The sequence below is a fragment of the Microcebus murinus genome, chromosome 19 (assembly GCF_040939455.1).
Source record: "Microcebus murinus isolate Inina chromosome 19, M.murinus_Inina_mat1.0, whole genome shotgun sequence".
In the NCBI taxonomy this organism is placed as follows: Eukaryota; Metazoa; Chordata; class Mammalia; order Primates; family Cheirogaleidae; genus Microcebus; species Microcebus murinus.
This window is the reverse complement of record NC_134122.1, coordinates 27027914-27039953: the sequence shown is the minus strand read 5'-3', so window position 1 is coordinate 27039953 and position 12040 is coordinate 27027914. Positions and strand designations below refer to the sequence as shown.

The 12040-nt window shown below is 44.5% G+C and overlaps 1 protein-coding gene across 13 annotated transcripts in view; it reads right to left on the bottom strand.

Moving 5' to 3' along the window:
• Positions 1 to 12040, bottom strand: part of TRRAP (transformation/transcription domain associated protein) — a 115941-nt gene that overhangs the window by 54527 nt on the left and 49374 nt on the right. For 7 of the 13 annotated variants that reach the window (XM_075995297.1, XM_075995291.1, XM_075995298.1 and 4 more), the window contains exons 32-44: positions 11112 to 11165; positions 10961 to 10981; positions 9200 to 9319; positions 8829 to 8948; positions 8268 to 8432; positions 8007 to 8188; positions 7588 to 7786; positions 7021 to 7149; positions 4697 to 4963; positions 3477 to 3683; positions 2505 to 2663; positions 2252 to 2386; positions 707 to 817 (exon numbers count right to left, since the gene is read on the bottom strand). In XM_075995297.1, the coding sequence (XP_075851412.1) occupies positions 707 to 817; positions 2252 to 2386; positions 2505 to 2663; positions 3477 to 3683; positions 4697 to 4963; positions 7021 to 7149; positions 7588 to 7786; positions 8007 to 8188; positions 8268 to 8432; positions 8829 to 8948; positions 9200 to 9319; positions 10961 to 10981; positions 11112 to 11165 (1869 nt within the window). The remainder of the gene's footprint in view (positions 1 to 706; positions 818 to 2251; positions 2387 to 2504; positions 2664 to 3476; positions 3684 to 4696; positions 4964 to 7020; positions 7150 to 7587; positions 7787 to 8006; positions 8189 to 8267; positions 8433 to 8828; positions 8949 to 9199; positions 9320 to 10960; positions 10982 to 11111; positions 11166 to 12040) is intronic. The other 6 variants (XM_075995301.1, XM_075995299.1, XM_075995300.1 and 3 more) reach the window with 2 other exon arrangements.

The window sequence follows — 12040 nt, the reverse complement described above, 5'->3', positions numbered from 1 at the left end:
GGCAGAGTGCAGTGGCGTCGTCATAGCTCACTGCAACCTCCAGCTCCTGGGCTCAAGCGATTCTCCTGCCTCAGCCACTGTGCCTAGCCAGCCAATAGTTACAACTTAAGATTCCCAAATTTTTTACAAATAAAAGACTTAGGAAATTTCATTTACAATGGTGTTTTGAAATATAAAAAGTTTCAGAAATGGATTCCTAACAACTCCATGAATATATGTATTCATACAAATGATAAATAAACCAAGTTATAACATTTAAATTATTAAATGTTGTATATATTTCATGCAGGTTGGGATCATCAACACCTTTACTAAGCTATATACCATTCCCATTTTAAGGATATAGAGAAGAAAACTTGGAAGTTATACTATTAGCCCAAGATCACCGACCTACATATTTCATGAATGTTAACATGCTGTTAATTATAAGGCACATCATTATTTATTACTATTGAAAGAAAAATGTTTTTTAAAAATTCCTATCACAGGCAGACTTCAGAAATATTAACCAGCCACAAGATCAATGACATCTGGCATGAAAGTGACAAAACTAGCTCTCAGACCTTGGTTTAGCTATTTCTTTTTTGACAACCTGTCACAGATAACACCCTCAAGTGTTACTAAGTAGCCTGTGTTCTGCAACACCCTCGAGTGTTACTAAGTAGCCTGTGTTCTGCAGCGTCCCCAAGAAGTTCAAGTCCCCTACCTGACAAGCCACGCGGATGAGGAAGTTCACCACGGTGTCTGTGTGCTGCTTGTCGATGGGCTTGGCAAGCAGAGAGTCAGCTCCAGGCAGCGACTGGCTCCTCCCAAACACCTGGAAAAGGATTGTCCTTTAAGGCAGGAATAGGATTCCCAACAGAAATCGCCAACACAGGGTGCTGATTTGTTCATTTAGCTTATGGGTATGTTGTACCCTCAGGGACAAGGCCATTCTGGGTGTTGGGGACACCAGAGATAGCTATGGTTTCTGCCCTCATGAAGCCCTCATGCCCAGCAAGAGCGCAGACTGCTAACGGACATGGGAATGAGGAAGGAGCAAAGGTCCCATGATGGAGAACAAGAGGGACCGTAATCTGGGAAGTGAAGGGATGGCGCTAGGGAGACCTTCAGAGGAGAAGCTGGGCACAAGGAGGGACACCAGCTCCAGGTAGAGGGAAAAGAGCCAGTGGACACATCCTAGGTGAGCGGGGAAGCTGGAGTGTCTGCAAAGCAGAGGAAAGGCCCATGCGGCCGAAGCACTGTGAGAAGGTTACGGGGGATGAGAGCCATCAGCAGGGCTTTGTCCCCCAGGCCTGGGAGGCCACCGTCCAGGGGAGGTTGCAGCGAGGGGAAAGACAATCTGACTTTTCTTTCTATTTTGAAATGATTCTAAGATTCACAAGAAATTACAAAACCTGTACGGAGGTCTCACAGACCCTTCACCCAGCTTCCCCCGACTTTGGTTCTGAAAAGAAAGTGTCTCGGTTCTCTGGCAGCTTTGTGAAAAGCTGAAGGGGACAGCAGAGGAGGCAGTGAGAGGAGCTGGAAGGCGGCTCCACGGCCTCATCGCTGGAGGGAGGGGTGGAGGTGGGGACGGGGATGGGGTGGGCACGCATGGCAGGGCTCACAGGACTTGCTCTTGACCAGATGTGTGGGGAGAAGCCACTGGACAAAGTGCAGACGGTCCCAGGTTTCCAGCTGGAGCCCAGGGCAGACAAAGGTGCCACCAGGATGGGGACAGAAGAGCTCAGCCTCAGTCACATGGGGCTGGAAGTGGAGCGGCCGCCCCAGCGCCAACCAGCCAGCAGGTCCAAGACCCCAGGTGAGGTTGGGAGCTCGGGGCTTCCTGGGCCACCAGCCACCTCAACAAGTGGTAGAGAGCGTGACGCCCAGGACCCTCCTGCACTACCCTCCCAGCAAAACGGGATACGCTGTCTTTTTCAAAAAATCAATCACAACATGGTCACATGCTCTCAATTTTCTTACCTCAAAAAATTTTTCTTGATGCCTTTCTGCAAATAATTAACCATTATTGACAGAACTCGAATGGTACTAAATGACCACACAAAAAAATACATCTGGTGACTTGGGGACACATTGAGTGAGTGGCATCTCATGGAGTTTCTGTCTGGTGAGCACAGCTGTTCCCAGCCACCTCCCCAGCCCACAGCTCAAGCAGCTCAGCACCACGCCCACATTCAAAATGTGCCCAATAAATGACACATTCCCACGAGGACTCGAAGTTCCCAGAAGAAAGGATAGCTCTTACTGCACTGATGGCTCCGGTGGCTGTCCTAAAGCGTTTCACTTCCTGGGCAGAATCCACTGACAGGCCTCTTTTAATGGAGGATGAGACAGAGTTGACTCCTTCTCCACTGGAATTTGGGTCCAAATCTGAATCCGGCTTAAACACACAGATGCACACACGCACACGCACACACATACATGCTTGACTTTATTGATTGGTTCCCAGAAGCACAAGGAATACAATTGGGGATGGCACTGAGGGTTGACCTTCCTACCTGCTGGTCCTTGATCCTCTGCAATTCCCACTTGATGACAACCTCAGACAGGTCGACGGCCAGCCTCCTCTGCTCGATGGTCACACTGGGTGTGAAGCCCAGTCTCTGCATGGCGCTCACCATGTGCTGCACCAGGTGGTGCCGCACCGGGTAGTACACCTGCGGGCACAGGGCCAGCGTCACGCTGGGTATGCTGGACCACAGGCCCAATGCACACACGTGACCCACTTTGGCCGCGCACGCACGCGCACACACACACAGCCCAACCTTGTGCTCAACAATTCTGAATCGTGACTTAATCAAGGAAGCTCTCATTGCCTTATATTTGTGTGTTTATCACCCTCCCCTTGTCCCCAACTGAGCTCCAACGTAACAATATATTTCAGCCTTTTGGTAACATCTTTAAAATGTGTTGAAAACTTGAATTCTCTTTAGATAGGTAAGCCAGTCTAATCACATGTAGCAAACTTCAGACTACATCATCAAAGTTTAAGATGTACCAAAAAGCAAATTTCCAATTCTAAAAAGAGCTGGCTGTAAAAGAATTAGCTTGTAACTCGATCCTTTCTCCTCTACCCAAAATCTACAGGCAACATTTACATATAAATAAATCTCACAAAGTGGGTGACTTGGCTAAAGAGCCTCATGAATAACTTCCCAAGCCAGGTTACCAAAATCTAGATTGTTAATGATGACTACACCTCCCACCTTAAGGTACCAACTTATCTGCATAAAATTTTAACTGAGCACAGTATTTACAAGTGCAGTCTTAGACAGAAAGCAGCACACATCCAGGGCATGATTCTCTGTACTACTGCAACTTCCATGATGATAAAGCAATACACACACACACAAATCAATGAACCAGGATCAATGAATGACCACCTTATGACTAGAAGAAGAAAGAGACAAAAGTTCAAAGCGACTGCCTGGAAATGCACTACACACCCATCTGTGGTACTTCCTCCATACCTTAAAATGCTGCACTATCAAATGTAAGATGTGGACCAGCTGAGGGACAGTGTGTCCCTCCTCCACGATGATCTTCCTCGTCCAGTGCGTCAGCATCTGGTGCCCGTCCTCCATCCTGGCAGGCACTGCTGGGGTCAAAATGGCCATCGCTTGCCTGACAATTGCTCGAGCTTCCATCGCGTGAGCCTTGAGAAGACTATGAAAAACCTAGAACAGAACAGAAATTCCTATGTGAGAATGAAAGCTTTAAAAAACAAGATACAATCACCTGGGACCAGGGTATGATAATTTTTGCAAAACAATTTTTTAAAAATTCCTTAGTACTCTCATTAGGAAACAATTCAGTTGCTTTCTTGTTCATTAAGTTTTGATCAATGAATTCATTCATTCTAATATTTACTGAGTACCTACTATGTGTCTATGCTGCGCTAGGCCAGGGTATGCAAAGACAAATGAGACCCAGCTTCTGGCAGGGAGCTATGTCTCACCTAAGCAGCAGGGAGTTAGCTAAATCATGCAGAGTCTCAAGAAAGAGGTACTGACACCCCAACACAGCAGAGGGCTTATAAGATGCCAGTTCAAAAGTACCTATTGCCTTTGGCTTACAGGGGTAGGCTGGGACCCTGGACAAAGCCATTTTCAATGCTATGTCAGGGTTGGAAGGTAGAATGCAGTAAGTAGAGAAGCTTGAGGTGGAAAAGGGATACATTTGATATAAAAGCAAAGCTGTGAAGGATCAAGAGAGCAGGACATACCTGGGGAGGAGGGAGAGAGCCCAAGGGTTCAGTGTGGGTTTTTTTCCCTCAATTTTTCTTTTATGGTGGTAAAATACACATAACAGATTTTACTACCCGTAACAAGTACGTTCGCATTGTTGTATAGCCATCAATGTCCATCCAAAACTTTATTTTGCAAAACTGAAACTCTGTCCCCATGAAAATGCTTAACTCCCCACTTCCCCCCATCCAGCCCCCAGCAACCTCTGTTCCATTTTCTGTCTCTATGAATGTGACTGCTCTAGGGACCTCACAAGTGGAATCATACAGTGTTGGTTTTTTCAGTTTTTATAAGATGGCAGAGAGGAGTGTTTTTAAACAGCACCAGGGAAAGACAACAGACAAGAAGCGGCTGAGACTGTACAGAAGAGCAAGTGTGCACAGGGGTACACGGGTGGGATTCACGTGAACAGCAGGTGGACAGAAGGGAGCCTTGCAAAATACCTGAAGGACGATTTTCTTATGTATTGCGAATTTGGCAATGATGTGAGCCAGAAGCAAGTGGCCGCTATATTTGCAAGCGGGATCTACACAAGCCTTGGAGAGCAGGCAGGGCCACGCGAAGGTCATCAGGCGGCGCAGCTTGCTGTTGCGGTTCTTGTTGTTGTCGTGGATGTGGTGGGGTGCGTGCTCCACCAGCAGCGTGGCGTACTGCAGGAGGTAAATCCTCAGCGAGTCCAGCATGTCCGCCTGCTTCTCTGGATCCAGGACCTGATGGCAAAGACAAGCAGGGAGGACTCATTTCCAGGTCTGAACTGTTACCTACTAAAAGTCATATGACAAGTTTAAACCTTAAACCCCCCACACACACACACACATATACCCCTACACTATGTATTGTGTGTAATATTAAGTTTTACAAAGAGGGAATTGATAATGTCACATCAATTTTCTATCTGTATATGGACTGGAAACTCACCAAATTTATTTCGAAGTTACAAAAAGGGCAGGCTTAGAAGTCAGAAAGCAGAAGGTAGAGGAGCTTGAGGTAGAAAGAAAGACTTGTTTGATTCAAGGTGATTTAGGACAGAGTTTCTTAATTTCCAGGTAATTGAGGTTTTTTTCCTAGTCAACTTTTATCTCTTATTTGTCTGCATTATGATCAGAAAACAAGAACTGGAAAAATCTCTACTTTCAAAAAATTGTTACGGTTTTCTATATGACCAAGTATCTGATAGAATTTTGTATGTGTTTCATGGATGTAAGACAAAATATACTATCTCCATGTTTATATTAAATCAAGTATGATGGTGGCATCATTCAACTCAAGTAAGTAGCCTAACCACCTTCTACCAGATCTACCCAATTATGAAAAACAGACTGAAACCTTCCATCACAATTATGGTTTTCACCAAGGTTCCCTATTCGCTGGGTCTGCTGCCTCTTGGCAGCCCCTCCCCACAAGGCTCGCCCACCACCCTTTTTCTCCCCACCACAACACTCAAAATCCCAACTCCTCACCAGCCCCGGGTCAGCAGCATCTGACCCAGAGACACGGGCTGAGAACACAGGGGAAGAGGCCCTGTCTGGGCCACCATCTCCCTACAGTTGCCCAGGAAGAAAATATCAATATGTAGACCCACGAATAAAGCTTTGGGCTCAGCTCTAATTCCTGGAGTGGGGGAGGAAGGGGAAGCCAAAATTGCAGGAAGGGGGACCATCTCAAGAGACAAAGACTACTTAAGGATTGGTAACCTGCCAATGAGAATAGTCCCCTCTGCCTTGATCCCAGGACAGGGTGAGAAACACCAGCTATGTACTTCCAAAGAACATTAATACGTGTGTGATGGTCACTTCTGGAAACAGGCTAATCTGCGTTACAGATAGGGAATGTCGATTACTGCATCCCAACAAACACCACTCAATATAACAATCTCAAGGCAAACACAATCTCTAACAGTGATGTTCAACACAATAAGTCTTAGGAAAATAACACAATGCAGGTATTTAATTTTAAAAGGCTCTCTAGGACAAACTGTAAACGCTGTTGTAAAAATGCACAGAGATCCTAACACCTGAGCTGATTTCGGACACTACTACCATCACGACAGATTTTCATTAACTTGGCAAGAAAGAGTCACAGCAGCAATTGGACCCAGTCTAATATTTTCACTGGCTCTTAACAGAGTATCCCACAAAGCTAATGATGAAAATAGAACATCAAAATTCTGCTGTAAGGGTTCTGACAAAATAACATAGCTAAATTTTTTCTTTTCTTTCCTTTTGTTGAGACAAAGTCTCACTCTGTCATCTGGGTAGAGTACAGTGGTGTCATCACAGCTCACAGCAACCTCCAACTCCTTGGCTCAAGCGATGCTCCTGCCTCAGCCTCCAGAGAAGCTGGGACTACAGGCATGCACCACCATGCCCGGCTAATGTTTTCAATTTTTAGTAGAGATGGGGTCTCATTCTTGTTCAGGTTGGTCTCAAACTCCTGAGCTCAAGTGATCCTCCTGACTCGGCCTCCCAGAGTGCTAGGATTATAGGCGTGAGCCACTGTGCCCAGCATTATATCTAAATTTTCACTAAGATATACTGTTTCTGATTAGAATCTATTAACGAGGAAAAGCTGATTCATTCCAAAGTAAGGCTGTCTTAAAAAATTCACTAAAAAGAATTGTAATGTGACATTCTGCTATAAACTAATGTGAATATGAAAAATAAAAGCCTTGGGGAAATAAACCTGTATCAGTGAACTCCCCTAACACATGCACACATATTCATGCACCTGCAAGTTACTGCCCATGCCCTCGCACTGTGAGTGGTACCTTGCTTATAAACACGCTGGTGATGCTTTCTGGGTTATCTCCCTCTGGGTTAGGAGGTCCTAAGAGCTGCTCCCCTTCCCCCTTCTCAAAGCTGTGTAAGAAAGCAGGATTCAAGATATGCTGCAAAACCTACAAAAAAAAAATTAAAAATGAAGAAGGAAAACAAAGCCATGCTGTTTATTTCTTTAGTAAGGTGGGAAGGACAGCCAATTTGGGGCACACCATAAGTTAGAACTCAACCAAGAGGGCAACAACTAATCTTGACTTCTATCCAAATGGGAAGTGGAAAGGTGAGTTAAAACTTGCAGAAAAGAGACGTCAGCCTGGTTTACTCTTCTCATTTCAAAAATGTCATTTTCTAAAATCAAGGAAACTAACAAACTACTTTTCAAGGCTGATTCACTGCTGAATCTGCATACCATTCTCAGCAATGACATTTTCTCAGCCATAGCCTGGCCAACTGTTTGAGTGCCCATGGAGACATAGCAGAGCAAGAACAGAGCCCAAGGTTCCCTAGAAAACCAGCACAAATACCTATACCTTCTACTACGTAACAGTGGGACTCACCTTGGCTTTCAGTTCATCTCCAAAGTTGGGGTCATTGAACTCTACAAAGCGAAAAAACAGGGCTCGTTTCTGAGCAATGCTGTAATTTTTCGGAATCTCTTCTTCCATATACTCTTTTAAGAACGTCATGTTGCAGAGAAAACGACCAGTAAAGGCTCGGAGCAGCTGGAACAGCAATTCTATATCTCCGTAATTCCTTCTGAAGGGTCAAATAAGAAAACAGGTTAACTTATGGCCAATTTCTTAACTACATATCAACTCTGACTTGGCTTTAAACAGCTCTAAGTCATAGCCCATTCTACACAACTGACTGCACACATCCAATGAACTACAGCTTTGTACAAATTCGGGAAGAGGCTCCCGTTTAGCTTTCTGAACAGAGCAAGTTGCGTGATGCACAGCAGACAGGGTGCACTCACTTGCAGTAGCTCAGCAGGCAGAAGGCCAGCAGCTTGGGCTCCTTCCAGTTGGTGGCAGCCATGTTCTCCTTGCGGTGTCTTTCTTGGAAGGTGTCACTGACCCACACGCGTCTCAACTGGCTCACCAGAGAATGCTGATTGGCCAGCCAGGAGTCATCGTTTTTTACTATAATACTTATGATCTGTCAAAGAAGAGATAATTAGGGAACTGGGTCTTGATTAAACCTTTGGGAATTCAGGAGCCTAATGAAGAGATGCTACCTTGATGGCCTGGAACTGGAGGTCCAAGCGCATGGTGCTGGTGCTGGGCGAGCCGGGGCGCACGGCGGTCTGGGCACCCCCCGGAAGCAGCAGTGTGATAAACCTGTTGGGGTTGGCTGCCAGCACATCCCGCAAAGGCCTGGCGTCTTTGTGTTTTAAAAAACTCTGAAAGCAAAACAAGCAGGAAAGCTAAACGAACTCAAAAAAGGTGAGAGAATATGAATTCTAAGTTTTTTTCCTAATTTCTCAAGGCAGGCTAAAAGAAAAACAAAAGAATCACTGTAAGCACCCCTTTTAAATAGTAGTCATAATTTATAATTATGATCTTATAATCCTGGCAGTACATTAATTTATCACCACCAAAATCCTACAAAGAGTGATTCCTGGATATGAGCTTTTCATATACACAAGAAAATGGCAACAATGTTTCCAACATTCAAATGCATCTAAGAAAAATGAAGCCAGGACACTGAACAATAAAATGTGAATTTAACGTTTCAGAGCGCACCGGATGACAACAATTTGCAGGGACCCCCAACTCCAGCTGCTCTCAGCTCTTACCATAAACATTCTGCTCCACTGGGGATCATTCAGTGTCGCTTCCATCATGAACAGCTCCACCGTCTGCGAGGGGTGCCGAGTCAGGAACTTGATCAGAGGCTCTCTGAACGGACTGCCCGCCTGCAAACACAAGAGGGCACCACACCTCGTACCTTCCTCTTCCCAAGGCTTGGGGCTTTTCTCTGTGTATCTAACACAGTAAGAACACACACTCCCCCCACGGCAACTGGAATGCACTAACAACCATAAGTAAACACCAATATCTAGCATCTTTGTACTATTGGATTAACCATTTAGAAGGTAACAAAGTGGAAATATAACAAGCACCAGAGGGAGGAAAGATAAGGATTAACCCTCAGTCTGAGCCGCACCTCGATCAGCATTGCCCTTTCTGTCTTCATCACAACCTCTAACAGAGGCTTGACCAGAGTCTGAGGTGCAGCTGGGATCAGATGAAAAAGGTTTATAATTGCTGAACAAATCTTCATTTCCTAATAAAGAAAACCAGAAATTAAAAACAGGTCAATGAATTTTGCTCGTGAGAGAAGGACATCACTACAGACCCGCTACAGTCTAACCGCATTCACAAGGCTAGCCAATGAAGCGAGGAGTTAACACGTAAAAAGCCACAACTTACCAGTCTTAGGTTACCACTGTGCCTGTCCTAAGCAAACTAACTGCCCGTGGCCTTCAGGGTTCCTCTGTCAATGGGAGGGTGGAGGGGACTGTGTGTACCTGACGTGACTGGGCTGTTTGTTCTCATGCACACTGACAAGTATGGGAGGTGACCTAATGGGTCACCTGTGCTAGTCCCCCTCGCAGAAGGGTAGACTACACCACTTTGCCGTTGCATCACGGGGTCTTCCCAATACACTAAGGCTAAGGACACAGACTTCTTGTGCCCTCAAAATCTGGAAGGGAAAGTTCCTTAAAAAATATTTAAGTATACATCCTGGAAACTAAATAACCAATATAAATAAACGACTGATTGTGGTATTACATATTCATCAATCAGGTCTAAAAATAAAGCTGAAACGCTGGTCCTTTGAATCGTATGAAAAATGTGTGAAATGCCAAGAGTTCTGCACTTTCTAACATCTAACAGCTCAGTGGTGGGTTTTCTGAGCATCATCCCAACTCTCCCCTCTCAATTTCTGAAGTTTTTGCCATTCAAAGGAATTCTACATGGCCACAGGGAAGAGAAGCCATCCTGATGCCCCACCGTGCACCATGTGCGACTTGACATTCACCACCCTCCGCATGATAAAATGGGGATGATAACACTGGCCAGGAGGGCCCTTGCTCCCAGTGGCACTGGACACACTTTTCAAATTTCTCTTTATACCAAAAGGCACTACAGGGAGATAGGTTAAGAAATGAGGAAAATGAGCTCATGTCATCCCCATCCCACCTCTAGACTTCTCTTTTACAGAATTTCCAAGTCTTCTGACAGAGTAAGTTTCATCTTGAAATTGTAACTTTCTAAAATGGAACTTCTACACTACGGTTTTTCATTTTCAAAGCACTGTCACCATACCACTGGAAGACAGGGATGACAGATGTTATGATCCCCATTTTACAGACGAGGAAAAGTTCAGAGTTTGCCCAAAGTCCCACAGTGTGACGAATGCATCAGTGTGTGTGTGCGCACGTGAGACAGGAAGGGAACTGGGCGGGCAAGTGGGGGGACCGATGCGGTTTTAAATTCCGGACAGTCAGCAAGGCAGTGGTGTGCAAGAAAATATAATGACTCCCAATTTCTAGCAGGTATAATATATTCTTTGTGGGGTTTCCTCTCAGAAGGTTGTTAGATGTATGCATTCAATTGAACATCAAGATAGCAAACTCCAATTCAATCTTAAGTAGTGTTGAGATATTGCAATTCTAACATGAACTTGCTTAAAACATCTAACATGATCTTGCTTAAAACGTCCTGATATATAATAGAACATGCTTGGCATCCGGACAGTTCACAGCAATGGTACTAATACAACTGCCACAGACAGACAATACAGTTCACTGCACTCAAAGGCACAACGCACTCTGTCCATTACAGAACCACAACACAGCTAACAAGTCACAGCAAAACCAAGTACGACAACCCCCTCCTGCAACTCCACTGAAATTCTCACCTCTACCCCTTCCATGGCAGGCTGAACCAAAACAAAAATTACAGCATGAAAAAAGGCAACAAAAAGGTAAAAAGAAAAGAAAAGAAAAGAAAAGATAAACTGTTCTTCACAATTGCAAGTCATAAACTGACTTTTAATAGGTTGTTCTCACCTCAAACTGACAGAATGGAGACAAGGAACATCTCCCGCACTCTGAAATGCTTTCCTGAGGATGGGGAGGAAAATCATCTTTTTTCTATTTATGTTATTTACATAAAAACTTCCCATATACTCAAACACAGTAAGGATTATTGGAGTTAACAAGACAGTAAAGACACAATTATCAGAAAGCACACAATAATTAACAAATGCTCAACAGCAAGAAGCACACTTCCACCTTTCAGATGTCAAACACAGCCCTTCTGACAATGTCTAATAGAGTGGATTTCTCCCCTAAATCCAATTTTCAAAATAGAATTTAAGAATTCTTATGTAAGGGGAGGAACTATAAGACCTTGTTATATGCAATTACATTAAAAAAAATCTTTTTAGAGTGAATAATTTAAGATTTTTTGTAAAGTGCTAACACATTAAAAAACCCTCTTTCCCAGCTAAAGTCAGAAGAGGCCCAGGTGGTTTAGCCCCATCAATTAGGTATATCTAAGGCTCCCCTCACAGAAGAACCCACAGGCTATGACACTACCCACTGAAGAGCTGGGTTACCTTGTGAGAGGAAGCACAGTCTTCATAAAACTAGCTTCGTGTGTGTTTGTGTTTGTGTGTGTGTGTGTGTGTACACCCAGCAGGTGGCTGGCAATGCATTCTCCCCTATAAGCTCAATGCTAAAAAGGGAAGCTTCCTAAACATGGTGATGGGGCAAAGCTCTGATCACCAAGGGTACCCGAAGTTACAGAGGAACTTTTATTTACTTTATATTCAACTATTTAACATATCTTCAATGACAACATCTCAACTAAGCAATGTTATTTGGGGATTCTACCAAGTAGGAACAAATTACTTTCCAGGACCCATTCCCCATTCTGTTTAACATCCGTAAAAATGGATGACCAGAGCTCAAGAGCAGGACAGTGGCCTGGCCCT